This window comes from Mesoplodon bidens (genome assembly GCF_964165515.1).
Source record: "Mesoplodon bidens genome assembly, chromosome: 3".
In the NCBI taxonomy this organism is placed as follows: domain Eukaryota; kingdom Metazoa; phylum Chordata; class Mammalia; order Artiodactyla; family Ziphiidae; genus Mesoplodon; species Mesoplodon bidens.
This window is the reverse complement of record NC_138178.1, coordinates 54,182,806-54,210,342: the sequence shown is the minus strand read 5'-3', so window position 1 is coordinate 54,210,342 and position 27,537 is coordinate 54,182,806. Positions and strand designations below refer to the sequence as shown.

The 27,537-nt window shown below is 41.6% G+C and overlaps 1 protein-coding gene across 4 annotated transcripts in view; it reads right to left on the bottom strand.

Moving 5' to 3' along the window:
* The window catches only part of ZNF609 (zinc finger protein 609), a 236,315-nt gene that overhangs the window by 194,205 nt on the left and 14,573 nt on the right, over positions 1-27,537 (bottom strand). For 3 of the 4 annotated variants that reach the window (XM_081228502.1, XM_081228501.1, XM_081228503.1), the window contains one exon: positions 13,635-14,508. The exons of the other annotated variant lie outside the window; for it this stretch is intronic. In XM_081228502.1, the coding sequence (XP_081084628.1) occupies positions 13,635-14,381 (747 nt within the window). In that variant the 5' untranslated portion in view covers positions 14,382-14,508. The remainder of the gene's footprint in view (positions 1-13,634; positions 14,509-27,537) is intronic. 4 annotated transcript variants of the gene reach the window in all.

The following is a 27,537-nucleotide window of genomic DNA, read 5'->3' as shown; positions in this document are numbered from 1 at the left end:
TCAATAAGTTTAGAATTCCATTTCCGGTAACTTTGCCCTAGCCAAACTGCTTCCCAGGGAGTGGCAAACTGTACTTTTCTTCTTCCTCAGCGATGCATTGGCCTACAACCAGAAACATTTCACTTAGCTCTTCAACATGAAAACTTCTGTCTCTCCAGTCCTACAGGCCAACTGCAATGTTCTGGCCAAGAGCTGCCACCAGCACACAGCTAGAAGCATAGCACTGGCACCAAGCCTTCAAATAAGGTATCCTATTCACAGCAGGTAAAAACCTGTAGTCAGTAGTAGTGGTTTTCTTGATACAACCAATGCTGTGTCCAGACTGTAATGAATACCCATGGTAGAACATATAAAAATGACTACTTTTTCCTGGTTAATTACTTTCAATTGGAGAGGAGAAGAAAAGCCCCCCTCTAAATCTCCATAATGAAATATAATCCCATCTGGCTAGGACTGGACCAATAACAAATGTAAAAGTGAGTATCATAAATAACAAAAAATAATTAAAACAACTACAGGATATTAAAGAAGCATGATACAAATTCTAAGTGTAAGTCAGAAAAGGACAGAAAATGAAGAGTAGCTGAAGGAGGTTACAAAAGGCACTGGGCCTAAGAAAGAGAGATTAGGCTCAAGGATATTTATGTTTGGTAGGACGAGAACAGCTCTGTTCTTCAGTTTGCCTACAGGATGGTTTTTGTTTAACTCAAGGATAAGATATGAGGTTAGCATACACAAATGGCTTTATTTCTTCAGTGATCAAGGGAACCTAAAGAGAAGGAATTCGTGGTATTGTGAGGAACAAGAAAGTCAGAACTGGGACTTCCCTGGTGGCACAGTGCTTAAGAATCCACCTGCCAATGCAGGGGACACGGGTTCGAGCCCTGGTCCGGGAAGATCCCACATGCCGCGGAGCAACTAACCCCGTGTGCCACAACTACTGAGCCTGAGCTCTAGAGCCCGTGAACCACAACTACTGAGCCTGAGCCCTAGAGCCCATGAGCCACACTACTGAGCCCGCCAGTCACAACTACTGAAGCCCGCGTGCCTAGAGCCTGTGCTCTGCAACAAGAGAAGCCACTGCAATGAGAAGTCTGCGCACCATGAGGAAGAGTAGCCCCCACTCGCCGCAACTAGAGGAAGCCTGCACACAGCAATGGAGACCCAATGCAGCCATAAATAAATAAATTTATAAAAAGAAAAGAAAAGAAAAGAAAGTCAGAACTGAAAAGTAAATGCTACAGAAGAATAATCATTATATTGCGCTGGATTCAATCCATGGACCCGTAAATTTCCACTATAGAGAGACTCTGGGCCCCAAGATTTCTTCTGTCATAAAATACTTCTGTACACTAAATAGATAACATAACCAAATCAACTTTATGTGACTGGCAAAAAAAAAAAAAAAAAAGAAAAAGAAAAAACAAAGAACAATGTGAATGGTTTGGGCCTAGCAGTTATTCCACCCATTGAGTATACACTCTGGAGGGAGCCAGAGATGGGAGACTTGAACTGGCTGTTCACTTATCTGGTTTCCACTGCAGTGTGTCTCCTCATAGTGTAAGCATTTTGCCAGGGCTAGGGTAATTCTAGTACTTACAAATACATATTTTTCATCAATACAGTCCTCAAACACAAGCCAGCTTTTACACGAGACTGCAACTGAAGAAATAATGGTTTGTTTCAATGCTAAAGAAAAAATTGTTCATGTTGAATTTATGAAGCCAGTATGGCAATCTCCAACATATGTATAAGCAAAATGAAAAATGCCTTATGGCATATTTTATCTGTAACAGACACTCTACCAGATGTTTAGGAATCTGCATACTGATAGAATTAAGATCTACTCTAATATGGTGTATATAAATGTGTAGTCACTTTGTATGATGACTTCTTCCCCACATTTGCCAATTTTTTCTCCTCCTTTGCAATGGTATACGCATACTCAAAAACCTAAAAAGATCCATTTAAGTATAGATGACTGTAAATTTTGACAGCATAGATAATACAATTATCAGTACTAAAAACCATGTTTTAAATTTTATTATATGGGGACTTCACTGGCGGTCCAGTGGTTAAGACTCCGTGCTTCCACTGCAGGGGGCTCGGGTTCGATCTCTGGTCGGGGAACTAAGATCCCACATGCCGTGCAGTGCAGCCAAATTAAAAAAAAAAATTATTATATGAAAAATTTAGGTTATGTGATTATAATTTTGCCCCAAACATGACATTCCATAATGATTTTAACTATAAGTTTGCAGCATATTCAAGTATGTGTTCATCTCTGATAACAATTAGCATTCTAACTATAATGAGACTTAAAATCCCAGCAGGGAAATACTTTATACTCAAAAACATTTAATTTTCTTCCTGACTTCAAAGAAATAGTATGTGTTTACAAAAAGAAAGCAAAGAAAGACAGTGAACCTCTACTACTTTTGTCTCTTCTTAAAACAGCATGTTTAATTTGAATATGTCCAGAAGAAGGCTCAGGAACAAGGTCTTTATTGGATAGCTGCATTATTTCATATTGGAATGTCATGGATTTCTGGAAAATTAAGACCACCTATTGTCCAACATAAGCACAGAAATACATTCACAAATCAAAGAGAAAAGAAGCTGCTTTTGGATTAGCAATAAATTTAGATTATCTAAACCTGTTTTCTGCTCCCCTCCAATTTAAACAGAAAAAAATCACATTGCCTATATATGGCAAAACATATCTAGTCATAGGAATTTTGTTCAAATTTGCTTTAAAAAATCTGAAACAATAATTTTAAAATGAATCAGTAACACTGGTATGGATGCTCTACTTTAAAGGCTACAACTATCAAACATTTATTAATTAGTTTTCCTAATTAAGGGGATAATGAGAAGTCAGATTCATTATGCCTATATTCCTAAATGACCCCAACACAATGAGCAATGAAAAAGGAAAGCTGGAGGAAGATCTTGACCATGCTGTAAAACACTTGAGGATCACATGATATCTAACGTGCAGTGCACAGCTCCACCTGCAAATTGCAAAAAGCAAGAACAACTTTAATGTTTCCTGGCTGAGTGAGTAACAGGGATTTCCAGAGGCTGTATAGTGAAATCAAAGTCCTTTCCACAACGACAGTGGTTTTTAACCCGGAGGCACATTAAAAGTACCTGCTGAAGTTTAAAAAAAATATGTACATGCTTGGGGTCCCCAACCCTATAGATTTTACTTCAGTAGGGCACTTTTACTTTGTAGAAGCCCCAGAAGGGATTCTGACATGTGCCTCCACTTGAGAAGCCTCAGCACCAAGAGACCCTTCATCCAGAATTTCTCTAACCTCATGCTACTTTGGTAGGTATATGATGAATATGTACATCTCCTTTCTACAATACTCTCTGTACCAGTAAGTGCAGAGTTAAGTATTTAACTTCTAAAGAAACATATCAAATAGGAAATGTCAACTCTGAGCTGAGTGGGCTGGAGTACCAGTTTACAAAAAACTTTTTACAGTAAAGAGAACCCATTACTAAACAAAAACAGAGGCCAAGAGAATACATACAAATGGCCAACAGGTACACAAAAAGATGCTCAACATCACTAGTCATCAGAGAAATGCCAATCAAAACCACAAAGAGATAGCACCTCACACCTGTTAAAACGGCCATTAAAAAGACAAGAAATAACGTGTTGGCAAGGTTATGGAGAAAAGGGAGCCCTTGGGCACTGTTGGTGGGAATGTAAATTGTGCAGCCACTATAGAAAACAGTTTGGAGGTTCCTCAAAAAATTAAAAATAGAACTACCATATGATCTAGCAATTCCATTTCTGGATATTTATCTGAAGAAAACAAAAATACTGATTTGAAAAGACATATTAAAAAAAAAACCACATATGCACCCCCATGTTCACTGCAGCATTATTTACAATAGCCAAGACATGGAAAGAACCTCAATGTCCATCAGTGGATAAATGGGTAAAGAAAACGTGGGGTGTGCATGTGTATATATATACACACATATACACAATGCAATATTATTTGACCATAAAAAGAATGAAACCTTGCCACTTGTGACTGCATGAATGGGCATTATGCTAAGTGAAATAATTCAGACAGAAAAAGATAAATACCATATGATTCCACTTATCTGTGGAATCTAAAAACAAGTAAACAAAACCCTGAGGACATGGACATAGAGAACAGATTGGTGGCTGCCTGAGGTAGGGGGTGGGGGGTGGGCGAAATGGGTGAAGGAGGTCAAAAGGTACATTTCCAGTTACAAAATGAATAAGTCTTGGGGATATCACATAAAGCATAGTGACTATACTTAATAATACTGTATGGCATATTTGAAAGTAGCTAGGAAAGTAAATCTTGAAAATTCTCATCACAAGAAAATTTTTTTTGTAACAATGAGGATGTTAACTGGACTTACTGAAGTGATCATTTTGCAACATATACAAATATTATATCATTACGTTGTGCACCTGAAACTAATATAATGTTATGTCAATTATACCTCAATCCAAAAAAAAAAAAAAAAAAGCCAAGAAAGGATTTAATGGAAAGGTTTGGCTCATTTAAACCAAGCTAGTATTTGCCACTAAGGCCGGAACCCAGTGGTCTCAAATTTGAAAATACTCAATTAGTGTATTTTTCACAGGCACACAGTCGAATTGTACTCTCCCAGTGGACAATATTTCAAGTTGAAAACTGACCACCTCCTAAAAATCTAAGAACTGCCTTTTTATTTCCTGCAGCTAGTGACAAATTCACAAAAAGAAGCATCTCAATCCTTATTCTTCTCTTGACCGTTTAGACTACCTGTAGTTCTAATCCTTTCAAAAGGCTAAAGTCTGCACTCTTCAAAGATTAACAGAAGGAAAAAAAAACTTTCCGAACTAAAACAATCATGTCATAGCCATTTCAATGCTTAGAAAAATAATTCAGGGGCTTCCCTGGTGGCGCAGTGGTTGAGAGTCCGCCTGCCGATGCAGGGGACAAGGGTTCGTGCCCCAGTCCGGGAAGATCCCACATGCGGCAGAGCGACTGGGCCCATGAGCCATGGCCGCTGAGCCTGCGTGTCCGGAGCCTGTGCTCCGCAAAGGGAGAGGCCACAACAGTGAGAGGCCCACGTACCGCAAAAAGAAAAAAAAAAGAAAGAAAAATAATTCAGAAGGCTGGAGTATATACCAAAGAAACTGACTTTAATGGGAAATAGCTAAGCAAGAGCCATGGTTCTTCAACGTGTGATCAGCTCTACCAAAAGGAGTCCAACACACCCTTCCAAACTAACCAAACAATAAAATCCTAAACCTTAATGGTTCCAAATGCTCTGAATCAGTCTCTTCCTGGAAATCAGTAGGATTCAGAATGTTAGCTATTATAAACTCATTATGTTCCAAAACCTCTAGGGGCTTACCTCTTCAAAGTCTCTAGGGATATCCTTTCTCCTTAATTTCACAATGACCTTGCACGTCATAGCTAACAACATTGTAATATCAGCAACAGCTAACATTTACTGAGTACTTACTACATGCTAGACATGGTTCTGAGTGCTTAACCTTCTTTATCTCATCTACTCCTCAAAATAACCCTATGAGATCAGTACTACTATTCACTTCCACATTAGAGATGAGAAAAGTGAGGCTTAGAAAAGTTATAAATTAAACATCTCGGGCTTCCCTGGTGGCGCAGTGGTTGAGAGTCAGCCTGCCAATGCAGGGGACACGGGTTCGTGCCCTGGTCCGGGGAGATCCCACATGCCGCGGAGCAGCTGGGCCCGTGAGCCATGGCCGCTGAGCCTGTGAGTCCGGAGCCTGTGCTCCGCAACCGGAGAGGGCACAACAGTGAGAGGCCTGCATACCACACACACACACAAAAAGTTAAATATCCCTTTTGCTTTCAAAGTCCCAAACCCTTAGGATTGCTTCCAATTTTAGGTTCCTGTCAGTTTGTCCATAAAGAGAAAAGATATATCTGAACATCACTCAGGAATTTAAAAAAAAAAATCATACCTACTGTCCAGAGTTACTTTTTACCCCTTCAAGTTTTTGGTGAATTTGATCTTCACTATTAAGAGGACAATGTGCTCTACAACAGTGGATCTCAAACTTTAGTGTGTATCATGATCAATGGGAGAGCTAATGGTAAAACATAAATTGCTGGGCCTTAAGCCTCGAGTTTCTGACTTGGGGGCCTGGGATGGGGCCTGATACTTGAATTTCTAACAAGTTCCCAGATGCTATGCTGATGTTGCTGGTATAGGGATCACAGCTTTATAAGACGGTAAAAGGAAGTAATTCCCTCTCACCTTAGCTCTCATCTTCCTCATGTAAAAACACTTCTCTATGGAGCACTCCCAACAAGAGAGACACTTAGGATTTAAAAACATCTCCGGGTTCTGAAAGCTAAAAGACTTCTTTTTTCCCCACTTCACAAGGGCTCCAGTGCCACAAATGACATTAAAGCAGTGGAAATCCAGAAAAAGGAAAATTAAGGTCAGAATGATTGTAAACTCTGCTCAAGAACCTTACCAGGCACATATTACTTCTTCAGTCTGAAAAGTGTTTCCTTTGGGTCTCCTAAGGCAAGAGAAACGCCCAAAGGAAGAAAGAAGTAGCTTGTTTCATAACACTAAAAACACAAGGATAGGCTCTGAAAACAAGAGAATTTTGCTCCATAAGTAAAAAATCACAAAATGCTATGAATCCCTATCTTTCCTTTGTCATACTAATCTCCATCTCAAAAGAGCTATTCGAATCTCTTACTGAAGACTGACCCAAACTCTATACTTTCTTAGGTAGCTTAAATATTGACTATGTCAATGTCACCTAGGATGAACAACTTCAGAGAATAGGATTTGTTAAAAATGTCTCCTCAGCCAGCCTGGGAAGCTTCTTACTTGGGTGGGTGCTCTCAACCGTGACTAAACTGTACCTAGAGAAATATATTTTAAAATATTAATATGGCCTAGCACTTTCCTGATGGTAATCCTTCCAGGCCCATCCCAATGGCACAACTGGGAAATTAACTGAAGAGAAAAGCAATCTCCTCTCTGCTCTCTACTTTCAGATGCTCCTCCTCTACAGCTTTGCCATGCACAGACTCATTTCTATACATATACACTAATAGAACATTCGCACACACACAAATAACTCTTGGCAGGAACCAAAAATCAAAGCCTAACCCCAACGTTTTTAAGTGAGCAAGTCCAATTTCCTTCTTTGTAGCCCTTGACACATGCCGGCTGGGAGCCGTCTGGATTTTTTTCTGCCTTGTTCCTGCACCAGAAGGCTCTGCACTGCAGGTCAGGGGCTGATAAGGAAATGAACAGTGTAATTTCCAAGGCCTCTGAACACAGCCCTGTCAGCAGCTCTGGAGGCGGGTTACTCAAGCATGGCCTGAAGAGTGAAAACCACAGAGAGGAGGGCCCAGCCAGCCAGCAGTGGCAGGACCTCAGCTGTGCACGTTGCTGCCATCTCCAGCCTGAAAGCCCAAGCCCTGCTGCCTCCCTGGATGAGCTCTGTTGGTAAAAGCTCTTAGACCCAAATGGCAAAAACACAAGTTCACGCTGGGGGAGGAAGATTAAGGACTAGGACTTAGATTTTCCATGCACTCTTGTGCAGAAACAGAAACATTTAGTGCTCTCCCAGCATACATGAGATTGCACCTGCTGACAAACCCACAGTAACATCTATCCAACATACTCAACCCCATACCAGGGATATGGCCCAAAAGGAAACTCAATTCATATGAAATCTGAAATTCAACAGGCCACTTCAATATCCTTTGAAGCCAATTTCTGGTTTCTACCTCATCAAACCCCACTATAAATATCAGGGCCTTTAGAACACATCACCACCATGCAAGCTTCCCAATCCAGGTTTGGAACTTCTCCTGAGAACAGTGCTGCAAGTCTTAGCCAACATGCTTATCTATTCATACTGGGTTTCCGGTATAGGTGGTATGTTGTTATATTTCAGCCCGTTATTGCCTACAGCTAACTGAGACATATTTCAACTCAAATCATGTTATTCTTCTTTTCTAATATTTACTAAATGCTCTGTATGTGCCAAACACCATTTTAAGTGTTTTATATGAATTAACTAATTGAATTTCACAAAAATCCTATTAAGGAACTATTGTTTCCTCATTTTGCAGATGAGAAAACTGAGGTAGCTCAGTTAAGTAATTTGTCCAATATCACTCAGTTAATAATTGTCAAAGCTGGGATACAAACCCCAGTAGTTTGGCTCCAGAGTTTATACTCTTAATCACTAAGTTATGCATAAGAGCTCATGTGCAGTTTAAGTTTACAAGACTGGTGTTTTAGGTTGGAAGTGGCTCCCAATGCCCAACTTATGAAGTGTCCACCTTTAATGATGGTTAAAGAAAATTCACAAACATTAAAGTATATAGCAATTATCTGGAGAGTCTTCTGGAAGTACAGATTTCTGGGCCCCTATCCCTAAAACTTATTTAGCAGATCTGGGGTAAGGTTTGAGACTCTGCATTTCTGACATTCAGATGTTATGATGCACATGGTTTTATGGACCACAATTTCAGGAACTCTGCTCTAGATGGTAAACTGTAAGCAAAGAGCAGCAACCATCTCTGTTCTGTTCACCAATGTACACCCAGTACTAAGCACAATACCTGGAATGTAAAATGCACTCAGTTAATATACAGAATGAATGAAAGATGACAATGGTATCTAACAGTATCATCTCTTTACAAAACAGTTAATATCCACAATACATTTACGGTCTGCCTATTAGTGATATATCCAAGAAGCACAAGAGCAGGGTTTTTGTTTTTTTTTTTTTCATATCTGCAATTGCCAAATAAAGAGGGAACTGGCAGTGCCTCAATGATTACAATGAAAATTTGACTAAATGCAGTACTCCAGAACACACACAAACACACACTCTCAAGAAGTCAAACTCAAAGTAGCAGTTTAAAAAGTAACTTTCTGGGCTTCCCTGGTGGTGCAGTGGTTGAGAGTCTGCCTGCCGATGCAGGGGACGTGGGTTCGTGCCCCGGTCCGGGAAGATCCCACATGCCACGGAGTGGCTGGGCCCGTAAGCCATGGCCGCTGAGGCTGCACGTCAGGAGCCTGTGCTCCACAGCGGGAGAGGCCACAACAGTGAGGGGCCCGCGTACCGCAAAAAAGTAACTTTCCGTCTGTATGTATAACGGGAGGTTCAGCGCCAGCTATAAATGGTTGTTCTTTGTAAACATCATCACCTTACCAGAGAAAGTGAAACTCAAAGATCCTTTGTTTACTGAGTGCCTACAATATTAAAATCGGTATAGGGCCTCCCTGGTGGCGCAGTGGTTGAGAGTCCGCCTGCCGATGCAGGGGATACGGGTTCGTGCCCCGGTCTGGGAGGATCCCATATGCCGCGGAGCGGCTGGGCCCGTGGGCCATGGCCGCTGGGCCTGCGCGTCTGGAGCCTGTGCTCCGCAGCGGGAGAGGCCACAACAGTGAGAGGCCCGCGTACCGCAAAAAAAAAAAAAAAAAAAAAAAAAAATCGGTATAGAAAACAAATGAAAGCAGTCTTAAGAACACCTAGGCATTTACATCCAATGTTTCTGAGGTAGTCTTTAAGTGGGAAAACAGAATCCTTCATAACAATGAAGGATTTGTTAAGAATCCCAGAGTAACAATATGTTAGAAGAACTTGGTAAACAAAAACCTGGCTTTGCCACTGACTACCTGTGAGAGTCTAGGTAAGTCACATGACCTCCCTGGTCTCAGTTCCCTCTCCTATAAAGTGAGGAGATTGGACAAGATAATCTTTCTCAGGGCCCTCCTTGAATTACAACACCCGGATGGAAAACAGAGCTGCTGAAGAAAAAATAAATTAAGCTCAGACTTCGTTGTAGTTAGAGAATGCATCTCTGTCCCACATAAATATCAACTTCTTTAAATTTTTTCCAAGAAGGAAAATGCTTGAGGGCATTTGGCTTCAGGAAGCAAGGCTAACTGCTATTTCATCACTAGCTGAGAAAGAACAGCTTGTGAAGGAGGAAGGTGTTAAGAGAGAAAGCCCTGGATCAGAAGAAATAAAAGAGACCTGACCTTGGTTGAGCAATGAGGGATTGCAACACGAGAGAAATGAGATGGAAGGCATAAACTAGGGCAAGAAAACAAAATCAAGGGCAAAGGAAGATGCTCTTAGAACACAGGATATGATAGCAAACATGATCGGAAAGGGAAAGAGCAAAGAGCACACTTTAGTTTTGTCTCCTAAACTAATGGGGGAAGTGGTAAATATGTGTATGCAGCATTCTGAGAGCAGCAGAAGCTGAGACACAAACATGGGGAAAGCACAGTGCAGTGTTTCTACCTTCCAAGATCAAAAGCAGCAGCTGAAGAGGCAAGGAGAGCTTCTGGCTGCAAACTTCTAGATCCTTTAGCCACTAGAACTTTACTTTATACGATCTGGGAAAAAAAAGGAGTCTCACCTTAAACTCCTGGTTTAAGCCCCAACTCAGAGTCAACAAAGATAGATCACTGCCTTCTGTGGTTTGTAAATTCTTTCTTCTTGCTTGTCAGAGTGGTAACGTGAGCACTAAGCTGGGGACATTCAGAGGCACCCTCCCTCATCCTACCTCCCCTTCCATCCCTAACTCAACAACCTATCAATCAAACCAAAGACAAGGAACAGACAGGAGCTGGAAGGCTCTGTCTTGTTTATTCCTCAACGTTCCCTCCCCCATCTCTTCAGCTGGCAGGAAGTATGAGACAGGAGTGTTCAATGACAATTCAGGGCAGCAGTAGTTGCTAAGACTCTCTAGGTCTCTCCTAGAACTCTGGGAAACAGCACAGTGAGCCCTGCCTGAGAGAGGTGTGGTGGAGCAAAAATGGGATCCCATGAAGGGAAATCCACATTCTTGGCTGACTGAAATTCACTCAGCCATAGACTGAGATACCTACCTTGATGAGAGAGGAGGTCCTGAGGTAGAGAATTAGAATATTCAAATCTCCCTCATTAGCTAGTTGTAGACATGTGACAATTCTGTCCTACACCACAAACTCCACTTGTCTTCTCTCTTGTTTCCAAGGGGTTACAGGAGTGGGTATGCGTAAGGAGATTCCAGCTAAGACACTTTCCAAATTTTATGAGTTTTCCCTCTTCATGACAGCTTCCAGCTCAGAGTATGTAATTCCTAGATTATATCAAAACATCTGTTTTGTTGTTTTGGTTCTGTTGGTTGTCCCCCACGTGGAAGAAACATTCCAAACCAGTTAAGCCATAGGCAAGCCCATATCTCAGAGAGAAAAATCTTAAGGAAGTTTTTAAAGACTTAGCTTATGAGTTATAGTATTAATCATCAAACACCGACTCAAACACCTCTTATGCCCAACACCTTGGGATCCTTGTTTCTCAAAAGCTGCTCCACTCCAAGATTCCTAGCCTGCGTTCCCTTTTGCATCTTTCCCTCCTCCCATTCCAGAAACACTGTCTCTGCACAGTGTTTTCATCTCCTAGCAACTTCCAAATATTTATTTACATAATTATTTATTTCAATGGCCAAATGCTTTAGAATGGCACCCCACAGAACCAGACTGTTCAAGAGGGTTGAGGGAACAGGGAAAAGAACTAAGAAAGCAGGTTCTTGCTTAGAGTGACATCAAACTGCACAGCAAATTTCCTCTTCTAAGAGTACTTCTCAGCAATTTTACCTTTCCTCCAAAAACAGAAGCACAGTCTCTTTCCCTTTTCTCTCTCATTCCACTGCCCCATTCTCAGTCTTTTTGGGTGACAAGGCATATAACACAGCTATATTATTAAGAAGCAAACCTCCCTGGCACCAAGGTGTATTCTTAGCTGAAAATATTGCGTCCTTCAGCCCAATTATAATCTGGAGGGCAGCCACCCAACCACTCCCTGAACCTGTAAGAAGAAAAAGGGTTCCACTGCTTCTCTGTTGGAGACTCTCAAGGACATTTAGACTTAAATCCAATATGAAGATAAGCATCATTAATCCCTGCATCCACAGACCACTACTGGGCTTAGAAGATTGCAACATGAGTCAAGAGTTCTAAACAGAAAGGAAACTGAAGGCCACCCTCAGAAGTGGCCACTTTTCAGCACAGGAAAAACAAAGATTATGAACACGGATATACGGCAAGAGTTGACTGGAGCCAGATGTAGGGAACAGTCTAATGGGCCTGGAACAGAAGCAAGAACTCCTGGTACTCCTAGGCCTCTTTAAAACAGTATTATCCATCTGCACCCCAGAGAAAATGGTAAATCACAGCCAGCACAGGATGCAACCATGCCAGTAACCAGCTGGAACTTGACTCTGCTGAGGTGGACTGTAGCATCTGCCACCTAAACATAGGCAGACTCTCTGGCAGCTGCCACTGGTAAAAGGGAATAAACCATTGTGTTATTAGTGGAAGAAAATTCACAGCCCTGTTACCAGGGAAGCCCAGATGTTGCTAAGAGTTACAGATGTGCCAGAGGCAAGGACCAAAACACCTACAGCAAAGAAAGCGCAACCTAGCACTGAGAGGACACCACCACCCAAACATACACATCCTGCCTCTATTAACACTTACATATGGAAAGAGGTATCCCCTGCTGCAGCTGATGCAATTACAGAGAAATCAATTTATACTGCATCTGCTGGGATCAGCTGAAAGCACAGGGTGAGCAGAACACAGAGCGGAAAATCAAGAGCCAGTGAACAGCACATTACCAGGCCAGCCACTTTGCAGGAAACTGTAAGCTGCAGAAGTTTAAGGCAGCCTGAGCTGACCCTAGATTCACACCCACTCTGGTCTAGCCCTGCAAACTCCATTTACTGAGACATGAACTAAGATCATCTTCCCAAAGGAGGAGAACCCCTTGTGGGGCTGCAGGCACCTGTCCTTCCAAGTCAAGCAGAAGGCAAGGTATCATTACACCGTTTGGCAGCTATTAAACCACCAGGAGACCTTGATTCCTAACAGTTGAGGGAGATACCCAGCCAAGAACTATACTTTAGTGGCCAAAGAATCTCTTTCAAGGCCAAACTTTCATAGCCACTACACCAATCCATAAGACCTGATTAAGTACCTCAGTACCTCCTGCTCCTCTGTTTACCTGCCCCAAACTGTGACCTTTTGCTCTTTGGCAGTCACCAATAGAACACTTGGTAGATATCATGTAATGAAACTTACTTAACCCTTTTCTCTTCCAGAGATCCAGCAGCACCATTTATCCCATTAAAAACAGCACTCAGTTGAAAGCCTATTAAGTTTATCAACTTGTTAAGTTTATCAGTGACTCTAAGGATGAAATGTCAATCAAGCTGGGAACCATATAAAGGCTGATGCCAGCCTCTAGTAACAAGTATCTGAGGTGGGACAAGGACAAGGCTGGAGGTTCTTGACTTACGGAAAACTCATTCTACCAAGCAGCTACCCCCAACAACAGATACTCTTCTCCAAAATGTCCAGGCCTGCTGTTAATGAATCTGTAGGGAATCCCCTAATTTGGAACAAAACCACGTTATCATTACCAGCTGCTCTGACCTTGTAACTGGTCATTACCCACGAACAAATGAGGCTGCCACAGAGTGCACATAGCATTTGGCAGTTAGTCCAGGGCAGTTCTGACTGGCAATGGGCAGCCAGATCTGGCCACCTCTTACCTTTTCAGACTTGACTTTCTTTAGCGGGCGACACTCATTCTCCCCTTCCTCTGGCTCCGGTTTAGCTCCCAAAGGGTTGAGCGCTGCCCCAGGCTCAATAGCTATACTCCCAAGTGGCTCCACAGCTCCTGGATCCACCCCTGTGGTTCCATCATACTGACCACCACGTCCTCCCAAGGGAACTGGCTGGAGGACCCCAGGATCCTTTTCTGAACAAGTTCCCACTCCTTCGCTTCTCTCCTTCTTGCTCTTAGATGAGCTGCTCTCCTTCTCCTTTTTGGAGCCGGCTACACTGCGGGATGCCTTAGCCGCCTTCTCTGAGCCCTTGGGAGCAATAGCAGCAACCAGGCTTCCTGCATTGGCACCATCTCCTGAGCGTCCCTGCACCTCTTTCTTGCTAGCTGCCCCCTCATTTTGAGTGAACAGGGACGTCCCTGAAGTGGGTTTGTAAATGTCTTTGCCACTCTTATTCCTTTTAGATTTTGATTTGCCTTCCTTCCCTTGAGGACCTGGCACTGGGGTCACAAACTTGATGTTGTCTGGTAGTGTAGCCACAGCATTGGGAGCTGGTATCCCCACCTCCTTTGAGCCTGACATTTCCAGTTTCTGCTGGTCCTTTTCCAGATCGGCGTCCAGGTCAATGATGAGATTCCCTACTCCAATGTCCCATTCATCCCCACTGTCGTATGTCTCAACCGGGTTTGCATCCACTCCTTTCCCTCCGGAGGCTCCACTGCTCAAGGACATCTTAGAGTCAACGTCCCACCTCAAGATTCAAGGCTCTTCCTTGCCCCCAGCTTTCCTATTTTCAGCTTCAGCTATGTTCTCAGACCTGCCACATTGGTCAGTATATGCCCAGTGGACAACATCATTGCTGGAAAAAGAAAATTTAAAGAGCTGTTAAAGGAAACAATACAGGCAAAGAGGCTGAAATAAACTCCCACAAAAAACAGACCCTTCCTAGGTGGGTATCACATCACAATAGACAAGACAAACAGGTTCCGTTGTATTGCTAACCAAGTCACATTGGACCGAGGGGAAAGCTAATTCCCACTCCATCTCCCCAGGGGAGAGTACAATATTTGCAATTGCCCGGAAATTCAGCGGTAAGTCTTAACTAGGAATCCTCTAGAGTTAGTTTCCCATTCCCAAGAGACTTATTTCTACTACCACTGCCAGGTGACAATCCTCCCTCAATCAATACAGGCCCTAGCACATCCTCTAGCACAACTTTACTCATACCTCTTTTCACCTTGTTTCTTCTTGAACTATCAGAGATTCACAACATAGTCTAGCAAAGGCTAAATCCCTCTACTAACAGGGCCTATCCCTACTAAAAATAATATAGATTCCTTGTCATTCTACTGCTGGGGGGGGGTGTCTAATTGTGGGTAAGTAAAAGAGAAAAGCAAACAGAACTGGGGAAAAATACAACATCAGGATAGGGGCAAATCCTGCAATTAGAGGAGACAATCCTCAGAGAGGACTTAACCAATCAGCTTCAGTTAAGCCAGCCTTATTAAACTCCAGGTTTCAAATTATGTCTAAATAGCAGAAGTCAATGTAGTCTTTCTCACTGCCCACTAAAATACCCCGGAAGACACACACACACACACAGAAAAAATATTACCCTATCAATAACTCAACAGTACTAAAAAACCTCATGTTAGAATGTGGGAGAATTCTCTACATTCTAATAGTATAAGACTGATGGCACTATATTGATAAATACCGGGGCCTCACCACATGGAACTAATAAAAGGGGGTGGCGTGGGGGGGTGGTAAAAAAGGCAATTTATACCTCTCCTTGGGGAGTGTACCATCTAGAAAACCTGGCAGCCAACATACACCATCCAGCTATTACCTTATGACGAAACCAAAGATTTCTGTTCTTGCTCACTCCCCTGTTTACCATCTTTCTATATAGAAAATAACTCTCATAAGATGACAGAGCAGAAAGGGTAAAACAGAGGTGGCACAATGAATCCTCCAAAGTAAATATCTAACAGGTAAATGCCATAGATATCTCTTAACAGAGATAAGACACATTGTACTTTTCCACCTGCTCTCTCAAGGCAGTGTCAAAGAACCAGGGTGCAGTTCCAGAGAAGATGTCACCTAGGAGAGCAGAGCTATACCAAGTGAATGCTTGATAGCAACTGGGATGTAAGAGAGAAAGGAGTGCACATTAATCTGCCATTTAGCCATAGATCTGAGAAGAAAATACATCCTTTACCCAAGTAGAGAGCTTAGTGCCCACAACAACCAACCATTGCTGACACTGAGTCCACATAGATCTTACTTCATAAAACGATAAGCAAAAACTGTGTGTGGGAGAAAACATGACATAAGAACTATGGGGCATCCCTGGTGGCACAGTGGTTAAGAATCCACCTGCCAATGCAGGGGACGTGGGTTCGAGCCCTGGTCCAGGAAGATCCCACATGCCGCAGAGCAACTAAGCCCATACGCCACAACTACTGAGCCTGTGCTCTATAACCTGCGAGCCACAACTACTGAGCCCGCGTGCCACAACTACTGAAGACTGCGCACCTAGTGCCCGTGCTTGGCAACAAGAGAAGCCCGCACACTGCAATGAGGAGTAGCCCCCACTCACCACAACTAGAGAAAACCCGCATGCAGCAACAAAGACCCAATGCAGCCATAAATATATAAATTAAAAAAAAAGAACTATGAAAAAATGCCACCCACAAGGTAAAGGCAACATAATCTCTGAAAAAATTAAAGAAATGATACCTCTGATAATGATCTAGAATTCTGAAGAAATTTTTAGTAAAATGTTTGGAATTCTCTATACTATACACTAATTCACTCAAAAAAACGTGTATTAATTGCCTACTAAGTACCAGGCACTAAACTAGGTGCTGGGAATACAGTAGCAAATGAGAGTGTATAAGGCAGTGGAACATGATACTGAAAATAATTCTATTATGAGGGGCAAAGGCATTTCTAGAAATGGGAATGCCAAATGAATCTGCACTACAAAGGTTATTAAAGCATAGTTCTTCCCAACATCATAATTTGTCACCTCTGAAATCTCTGCAATTGTGGTGAGGCTTAGAGCATAACCCACATCCATCTAACACTTACCCACTTTCCTCTTGAGCTGCACTATCATCAGTATGTAATGTAACCATTAGAGCAATCCCATGTTTGTTTATTCAATAAAACTTTCAAAAGAACTTCCTCCAAAAAACAAATAAACAAAAACCCTTCCTCTAGAAAATAGGATGCTAATGGAAGAGAGACTCTGGAAAGGTATATAAAGGGAAGAATATAAAGTACATAAAAGTGTTTGTGCTCACTGAGGGCTTCTGACAGTTCTGCACTGGCTGACCTGTCGCATGGAGCAGGATAGACAAAATAAGACAGTAAAGAAGACATAGCATTAAGAAGATACTAGGCTGAAATGGAAAGATATGAACTAGACAAAAGAATCTGATTTTATTTTTTAAAAAAGGAAAATGCAAGGAAATGAAAAATGCAATTAAAATTCATACAGAAATCAAAAAAGCAAAGAACTAAAACTGTGGAAAATGAATCTGTAAATTACAAGAAAACTTGAGACTGTTCCAGAAGGCAAGGGAAAAGGAGAGCAAAAAAAAAAAAAAAACCAGTGAGGGAAATTGAAAGACAGAGAAAGTATTTAATAATACTCAAAGCAAAACTGAAGAGACTAGAACAAATGGGAGAAAAGCAACCTATCAAGGCATAATATATGAATAACACCTTGAGCTGAAAAAAATCTTGAAAAAGTTCACTACCTTTTCAGCAAAATCAATTTAAAAAAAAAGCCAAACTTGCAGACATTCTAACAAAATTTTTGAATTACAAAGGACAAAACTTAGGCCAACCTCAGACTGCTCTGCAATATTAAATGTTAAAAGAGAATGAAAAATCTACAAAGAATTTTGAAGAGAAAAGGTTATTTTTCAAGAGTCTTTCACTGAGTCAAGTTGTTTGTCACATGTAAAAACAACAGATTTTCAGTTATATAAGAACATATATATATATCCACCTTGTTGAAAACTATCTGAAGCATTAAAATCAGTTCAGTGTAGCATAAAGTTGAATAATTCTTGTAAACAGAAATACCAAATGATTTTTGTAATCTTAAGAGTAAACTCAATACAGATATTCCTGGAAAAGATATGAGGCAAAATCAATGCTTGTAATAATGCTGAACCTGGAACGTTCAGCCTTAACATCAGTAAGGAAAGACACTTCCTCAAATTCCTTTTGTCCCAATTCCATATGTCATGGCAAATTGTTTTGTTTTTTCTAGTAAGCAAGAAATATTGCTGTTAACATGTTTTTTAAATTGTGCTTCTTCTTAAAAGGGAGCTGGAGATGAAAAGAACATCTGATGGTCTGTGCTCATTTTCAAGTTCCACATCTTAAGTGAGATATTCATTAAGTGGAGGGATATCCTAGAGTATAGTAAAACACCAAAAAGCCATTTCATAAGAGGAAAGGTCTTAGAAACTGGTATTCTTTAATCTGGAAAGGAGTTAGCTGAAGCGAGATAGGCTGGCTAGCTTCAAATATATGATGGTTGCAATGTGGAAGAGAGAAACTTATTCTGTGATGCTGAGGGTATAAAATGGACAAGTAGAAGTTACAAAAAGAAAGATGTTTAACTCAGGAAAAAATGTAATACCCTGGAATTTCCAACAATGACCCACAATGCTTAATGAAGCCATATCTTTATCACTGAAAGTAGTGGCCAGAAAAACCATAATCACCTGTCAAGCAAATTACAGAATTCTTCTATGTGTGATAGGGAGTAGTCTGGACATACCCAGGGCCTTTTTCAAATCTGAAATTCTGTTAATGTACCTATCAAAAAGTGCATTCCCTGGGCTTCCCTGGTGGTGCAGTGGTTAAGAATCCACCTGCCAACGTTCAAGCCCTGGTCCGGGAAGATCCCACATGCCGTGGAGCAACTAAGCCCATGTGCCACAATTACTGAGCCTGCACTCTACAGCTCGTGAGCCGCAACTACTGAGGCCGCGCACCTAGAGCCCATGCTCCACCACAGGAGAAGCCACCGCAATGAGAAGCCTGCACACCGCAACGAAGAGTAGCCCCTGCTCGCCGCAACTGGAGAAGGCCCGCGTGCAGCAACAAAGACCCAATGCAGCCAAAAATAAAAATAAATCAATTTATTATTTTTTTAAAAAGTGCTTTCCCTACTAGAAAACTACCCAGAATTTCTGAATGATCAGGATGCAAACAAAGAAAACATATCCTGAGGACTGATATTTAGTGGTCCTGATGTTCTATAGAGAGCCACTGTCCTCTAATTTCTGAGTGAGTTAAGTAAGTACCACTTTTCAACCAGGTGACTTCTCAGAAATTCAGTTTACCAAACCCAGCAGGTTTCATAGTAACTTTGGTGGTACCTTTCCAAAGATATACTGAAAAATTGCCAAGGATTCTTAAATCAGCCTGGCTACAGCAGCCAGACCACTCTCCATCTGCTCCTACCACATCCCTGGCTTTATACAGCTAATAATCAAACTCTCTGACAGGTCACGGCAGAGGTGTTTAACCCCAGGAGGTAGGGTAACTAACATGGTAGCTGGAAATGAAAAGCACTGACCTCTTGCTTCCATGGCAGAGAAAGTGCAGAATCAGGAGAACCAATACCTTACAGAGACCACAAAGTACTTTCAACTTGCAGGAGCTTCTGGATATATTTTCTTCTCTCTTCTCCTTCTGTCTAATTGTACTACACTTCGCTATTTAGGACCATGATTCACCGAACTCTGGAATTACTTGCCAGTGCCATTTGTGCTTTGTTCTGCACCTGATCCCTAAGAACTCTTCTCTGCGTGGATACAGCTAAGGGACCAAGATAGGCCGTGACAATCACTCCTCATACCCTGTATCTATAACAATGAAAGTTCAAATTCCAGTTTCCTCTCTGGAACCCAGCTCCATCTCTCAAGACTCCCAGCCCACAGGCTGGTTTGTAATCACACATTTCAGGTCATTAATTGCTTTTTATTAGGGCATATGCCATAGATTACACCACTTCCCTACCTCAGTAATGAGCAAGGCCTCTCTTCCAGACTAAGAATGAGAAAAAGAGTCTTCACGTGAGGTCTCTGCCCCTGTCCAGAGGACATAAGCAACAACTGACCCTACTTATGTCCAAACACAATATGAAAAAGAATACTTCTCCTTCTGCCCAGATAGAGCTCTGTATCCATCCTAGAGGGCATCAAAGAGAAAGGATCTCTTTAACTGCCAATTACTTATAGCTAATCTGGTCTAAGCAGCAAACTGTCCAATGCTCTCCCGGTGTAAATTTATCTGTCCTCCCCTCTTGTTACAGTTTTTGGATCAATCTTCTTACAGGTTTTGGTCTGAGCAAGCGACAGTTGTGTTTGAGTGAGTATACTCTGCTTGCGACCACAGAGGTCACACACATTTGGGTGTGCGGGTGATCCGTCTGGCTAGCTAGTTCTCACCGAAAGCTATATGGACAAAGAAAAATATGCTACACTCAATTCTAGGAAGGCAGCATGGTTTAGAACACAGATAACTGAGCTGAGAATCAAGAGGTGTGATTTCTGGACTCAGATTTCCAATGACCCTAGCCAGGATGTTAGCCAAGTTGCTTCATTAAATATTAATTTTCTTATTATAAAATGGAGGGAGAATCCATCATGGTTCTAAGCATATTATGAGGATCCAAATCTGAAAAATATGACAACTCAAAAGTATAAAATGACCCAAATATTCTCATAATGTTCTAGGGTCTCAACTTAAAGAGGCCTGCTTCATGGTTATACACTGTATAACGATCTAAGGTATTTTAAAAATAAAGGAAAAATAAATATTAAAAAAATTTTTACAAATTAAGTTACAGGTAGCACTGATATCCATTTGAGCTCTACAAAAGAAAATGGCAATCCTTTCTTCTTTCAATTACTCAGTGGTTTTCACTTACTCTGGTTTTCCATTTAGGATACTCCTACCTTCAGATGTGGCTCATAAAATCCTACACTATAGTGACTGACAAAAAGACTCCACCTTGGGCCTCCCTGGTGGCGCAGTGGTTGAGAGTCCGCCTGCGGATGCAGGGGATACGGGTTCGTGCCCCGGTCTGGGAGGATCCCATATGCTGCGGAGCGGCTGGGCCCGTGAGCCATGGCCGCTGAGCCTGCGCGTCCGGAGCCTGTGCTCCGCAACGGGAGAGGCCACAACAGTGAGAGGCCCGCATACCGCAAAAAGAAAAAAAAGAAAAAAAAAAAAAAAAAAAAAGACTCCACCTTGCTTCAAAAATCCCTCAGGGCCAAGGTACCAATCTCAAAGCTCATGGTTTTAACATCTGGACTATCTCTTTTGCCAACTGTTCCAGTCCAGTAGGTTGTTGACTCCCCCCCACGACAGGATTTCAAAACTAAATTGTGTGAGGTTCACAGGGTTTGATGCCCCAGGGAACTGTCAATAAAGCAGTGGGAAAAAACAAAGTTGAGAGAAAACCAAACTATACCATCTGCCCTGAATTCCAGATGCTACCCTGAAATCACATACTCAGCCAACCTCAGGTGAGGCTAGTACAACATGTAAACCATCCGTGGTGACTCTGAGCTTACCCCGCTGGAAGAACAGGCATCTCCCTCTCCAGCTGCCACATTAGAGCTTACTAATCAACTGAATTTCCAACTGGGGCTCTAATAAGAAACAATCAACTTTCCTTTGGGTCTCTTCCTTAATTTATTACATTAATTACTGCAACAAAGGAACTGTGTCATCTCCTCAAGTACCATAGCTCTCAGCTTATATCTCCAATGGGGATCAGATAAAGACAGACTAAGAGTGCCAATTTGAGAAGATGGATCCAATTCAACAGGGCTCATCTGACCATGTGTCACCTAAGGACAGAAGAGCAAAAGTGTAGCATCTCCCAGTCCCTCAGTGTTTAAAACCTGCACCTCATGAATAGTTTTATGGTCCTCACAGGCTGCTATTCTCAGAGTAAGATTATGAGGCTTGACCTGTTTCATTTCACATAAGCAAATGACACTTCCACTAGACATAGCTATTCAACAGGGTTCAGGTTTAGAGCCTTGGTGTTTGTCAATACTGCTCTGTGCCAGCATACATCTCACAATAGGCTAAACAGCATACTAAATATGTAAATAATTCAGTCCCAACCCTATAGGGATTCATTGGTGGAACTGGTTCACAGAGAAAACCCTTACCAAGGCCTATGTATAAGCAGAAGGCAAAGATCATCTAAAGTAAACAATAAAGCTCTACCATCCCCCTCCCCTAACAAATGAAGGGCTATGTAGCCCTTTATAATTTAGTTCTTTCCCCAGAGGTAGACATTCTGTACTAAAGAGAAAGAGGTGATGTCAAATTCTCAAGAAAAAAGTTAACAGTGGAGTTAGCTTAGGAATCAGGAGATCTAAGAAACTGGCCCTCCACACAGAACTGTTGTGGCAGAGCTTTTCTCACCTCTAAAACAGGGAATAATGTGGGTCAAGTTCATAGGAATGGGGGAAAGGAAAAAACCTAAGCAGGGACTTCTCTGGGGGCACAGTGGATAAGACTCTGCGCTCCCAATGCCGGGGCCCCAGGTTCGATCCCTTGTCAGGGAACTAGATCCCACATGCATGCCGCAACTAAGAGTTCACATGCCATAACTAAGGAGCCTATGTGCCACAACTAAGGAGCCCTGGAGCCACAACTAAGGAGCCCACGTGGTGCAACTAAGACCCAGTGCAACCAAATAAAATAAATACATAAATAAGTATTTAAAAACAAAACAAAACAAAAAAAACCTAAGCACTTTTCAGGAAACATGAGGAATTCCCTTCATTTTTTTTTTTGCGGTACGTGGGCCTCTCACTGTTGTGGCCTCTCCCATTGTGGAGCACAGGCTCCGGACGCACAGGCTCAGTGGCCATGGCTCACGGGCCCAGCCGCTCCGCGGCATGTGGGATCTTCCCGGACCGGGGCGTGAACGCGTGTCCCCTGTATCGGCAGGCAGACTCTCAACCACTGCCCACTAGGGAAGCCCATCCCTTCATTTTTATATTTTAGACCTCACCTCCCTTCTTAAGTCTCTTACTTAACTACTATCCTATAGTAACTCTAAAGAGCACAGAAAGAAAACTTCTCTATCAGAAGATAGTATCTGGGGGCTTCCCTGGCAGTCCAGTGGTTAAGGCTCTGTGCTTCCACTGCTGAGCGCACAGGTTTGATCCCTGGTCGAGGAACTAAGATCCCACATGCTGCGTGGGGCGGCCAAAAGAAAAAAAGATACTATCTACACTGTTAGACTAACCATAAAAAATGGTGGAATTCACACACACATCCCTTAGGATATCTAAGCCAGACTGACTTCTCCAGCCTCATCTCATGGCCACACTCTGTCCTCTGCACCCCATTCCCACCTTACTGCCTTTTGGCATCTACCTCAGACATTCCCTGCTCATATCCTACCTCCCAGTGCGTGTGATGATTTGATTAACATTTGTTTCCTCCACTGGACTGCACGCATCCTGAGGGCAAGGGGCTGCATCCCTTTTGCTCACCATTGTATCCTAATAACAGTGTTTAGGTCACAGTGCTCCCTCAATAAATATTCTGGTCAATAAATGAGTGAATGAACACTGCTTTCCTCAATGGGCAGAATCATAACACTGCCAAGGCTGCCATTTCTCATCTCCATTCTTACTTGAGCTTGATTTGTCACTAGTTATAAGCTGTCTCAATTACCTAACAGTCTTCAAACTTACTAGAACAGAGTGTGGATTCCTCTTTCTTCTAAGATACAGATAAAGGATACAGATTTATCAAGAGTCTAGGGGAAAAGTAAGAAAACAATCCAGTCCCCACGTTTCTTAAAAAATGCCTAACTGCTCTGGAGTATTCTCAGCCTTCAGTCTCATCCATGCATAGCTGCTATCCAAAATAGGGCTAGCCCACAAATCAGGAGTTCTGGACATAACCAATCCCTTGGAAGCCTCGTACTTAAATGTATGATACATTCTATCAGACTTAAAACGTTCAGTTAGCACATTTTAAACATCTATGAATCAAAGGTGACAGAAGTCAGAAAAGTGGTCATGTCTGGGAGGAGGTTACTGAGTGGAAAGAAGCATGAGGGAACCTTGTGGGTGCTGGAAGTGTGCTATTATCTTGAGCTGGATGGTAGTTATATAGCTATATACACATGTAAAAACCGTGTTGTACACTTAAGATTGGTGTACTTTATGTACTTTATCATATGCACATTATATTAAAAAAAAGGTAAAATAGTAAACATCTATGAATAAAAGGACTGTATTACTGGATCATGGTCCTGGTCCTAAAACAGCATTTTATGTGATCACGGTAAAAGAGAATCATGCTATCAATCCCCACAGGATATTTAGGGGGATGGAAAGAAGGGAGGGAGGGAGGGAGGGAAGGAAGGAAGGAAGGAAACTACATTTAAGGATTACCATGTGTTTGACTATATTGTGAGGAAATTTATAGATCTTTTGGAGAGTCTGAAAGAATTAATAACAAACCAAAAACAGTGAGGTACTTAAGGATATTAAATCCTGGAAAAAAACATAAGTTGAATAAGAAAACATAACAGGGGACTTCCCTGGTGGTCCAATGGTAAAGAATCCGCCTTCCAGTGCAGGGGATGCGGGTTTGATCGATGGTTGGGGAACTAAGATCCCACATGCCATGGGGCAACTAAGCCTATGCACCACAACTACTAAGCTTGCGCGCCTCAACTAGAGAGCCTGCATGCCGTAAACTACACAGCCCACGCGTCCTGGAGCCTGCGCGCCACACTAGAGAAGAGAAAAAACCCATACGCCACAACTAGAGAAGAGAAAACCCGCATGCCACAACTAGAGAGAAGCCCGCACACCACAACTAGAGAAGAGAAATTCCGCACGCCACAACTAGAGAAGCCCGCACGCCGCAACAAAAGATCCTGCATGCTGCAATGAAAGATCCCACGTGCTGCAACTAAGACCCGACGCAGCCAAACTAAAATTAAAAAAAACCAAACAAACATAATAGTAGTATACTAAATGGTTCAGTAATAAACATTTACTTAACACAATAAATAATGGATACTGATGAAACCAAACATTTGACTTGATAAGAAGGGGAGGGCAATAGGGGTGTATATTATTTATTACTTAGAAATATGGGAGTAAATACAAGAAAAAGACTGAAAATTTTAAAGCAGGTGCCTAGTGGGAGTGAGACTTGGTGATGGGAAGGGGTAAACAGTGGATTACTGATTTTCATTAAAAGCCATACTACTATTTGACTTTTAATATAAAGTTCATGGGAAGACAAAAACAAAAATGTACATGTATTAATCTGATAAATAAAACATTTTAAAATAATTTTATATGGTTATTATAGTTCCATATAATTAATTAAAAAGAAATAGATGCAAAGTTCTAAGAGAGCATAAAGCAATTCCTATTCAGAGGTTGTATATTTAATTTTATTTTTCATTTGTAACATTCAAATATTTTAGTTTCATTGTAACAGTTGTTTCCTGTCCATCAATGGACACTGATTTTTAAAGGGGTCATTACTCCATTAAAATAAATACAGTAAACTGGAATGCTGAAAAAATAAATTAAAAAATAAAATAATTTTATAAAAAACTAAGGATACACTCTCCCAAATATTCCTGGATCCCCTTGACAGGTTATTATAAAATATATTAATCCAATAATTTATCAAAAATCTTATGAGATAGGAAGAGGGGTAGCAGAAGTGAGGCAGGTGTGGCTATAAAAGGGCAATGTGAGGTACCTTGGTGGTGATGGAACTGTTCTGTATCTTGACTGGTGGTAATAAAATTGCATAGGACTAAATACATACACTCATAAATGGGTACAAGTAAAACTGGGGAAATGTGAACAAGCTGGGCGGATTGTATCAATGTCAATATCTGGTTGTGGTATTGTACTATACTTGCATGACATTACCACTGGGGGAAACTGGGTAAAGGGTACAAGGGATTCCTTTGTATTATGCTTACAACTGCATGAGACTCCTACAATTATCTTAAAATAAGAAGTTTTAATTTTAAAAAAACACAAGAAAACCTTCTAGACCCTTTTTAAAATTTCTACTACCTCTAGTGTTAACAAATTTTATTTATTTACTATTGATAAGAGCAACCCAATAATTAAGTTAAATTCATTTCTAATTTGAAAAGGTGCTCTCTATCCAATACAGGATCCTAAGAACTGGTGAACAAGTCTATATGTTCTTCTCATCGCCTGATAGGGTTTGACAATACTCTCTCTGTCTTTAAAAGCTGAAGATTTTTTTTTTTTCATTTTACATGTCTTCACTAAAGCCGTCATCTCATTTGGTCACCAGCTCTGATACGTATTTTTTAGGGATGAAAAGAACGCACAGTATCACAAACAAAGACAAACCTTGGTTTTGTATAAAGGGAAGTTTATTTTTATCTTTCTTTAGTTCTCTTCCTAATGACGCCTAGCATTTCTCTGGCAGCACACTGAGCTAATTTTTTGAGGAATAGCTTACCAAGATTTCTAGTCTCCTTTGGGGGCTATAATTGTTAGCTAGAAGTTACTCACGCTAACAAAGTGGTTTGGACTTTCTGCCTCTTTTATTTATTTATTTATTTTGGGGCTGCATTGGGTCTTCGTTGCTGTGCGCAGGCTTTCTCCAGCTGCAGCGAGCGAGGGTTACTCTTCATTGCGGTGCGTGGACTTCTCATTGCGGTGGCTTCTCTTGTTGCAGAGCACCGGCTCTAGGTGTGCGGACTCAGTAGTTGTGGCTCGTGGGCTCTAGAGTGCAGGCTCAGTAGTTGTGGTGCATGGGTTCTGTTGCTCCATGGCATGTGGGATCTTCCCAGACCAGGGCTTGAACCCGTGTCCCCTGCATTGGCAAGCGGATTCTTAACCACTGCACCACCAGGGAAGTCCCCTGGACTTTCTGTCTCTTTTAAATGTAATACTATGCACACTGAAGCTCATCTTCTAGTTTTCATTCCCCACACATAGCCAAGATATTTCGGAAGTATAATCTTGAACAATTTGGGAACATAAGTACTTGAAAGAGCTTAATGTCATGAGAAAACCTGAATATGTCACTTCTGTAAAACATTTATTAAAATGTCAAATAAAATGAGTGTCACTGCTTAAACCCTTCCACCTAGAAGAACTTATCAAGATGGTTTCTGGAGGTAAAGTCATGAGAAACCAGCACAGTACAATGGAAACAAAACAAAACAAAACAAAACAAAAGAGGAGGTAGCAAAAGCTCAAGTCTACTCTTTACTCCCCCCTAGATGTGTAAGAATCTTGGGCAAGTCACTGCACTTATTTGAGCCTCAGTTATTTCACCTATAAAAAGCTGAGATAATTAGTATACCATACACAGTTTAATACTCTCAGTAGAAACTGGAACAGCACCCTGACAAGAAACTCATTAATATTCTTACAACAAAATGAATAAATATTTACTTGAAATAGAACAACAACCAAAAAAGGTTATAAATAGCCTCATTAGCTGAAGTCAGGTTTGTGCCTACCTTACAAAAAACTTTCAGCTTTCAGAACTTTGGGGTTTTAGAACGGCAGAGAAGGGACTGTGGACCTACACAGAAGTGTTTACTGTCAGAAAGTCAGTTTGCTAATGCACAACAAAACATTTTCTCCCATTCCAAGACTAAAGTTTTTAAATAGCCTTTGGCCTGACTTTAACAAAAAGTCTTTTAAAACTAAATAGTGGGCTTCCCTGGTGGCGCAGTGGTTGAGAGTCCGCCTGCCAATGCAGGGGATACGGGTTCATGCCCCGGTCTGGGAAGATCCCACATGCCGTGGAGCGGCTGGGCCCGTGAGCCATG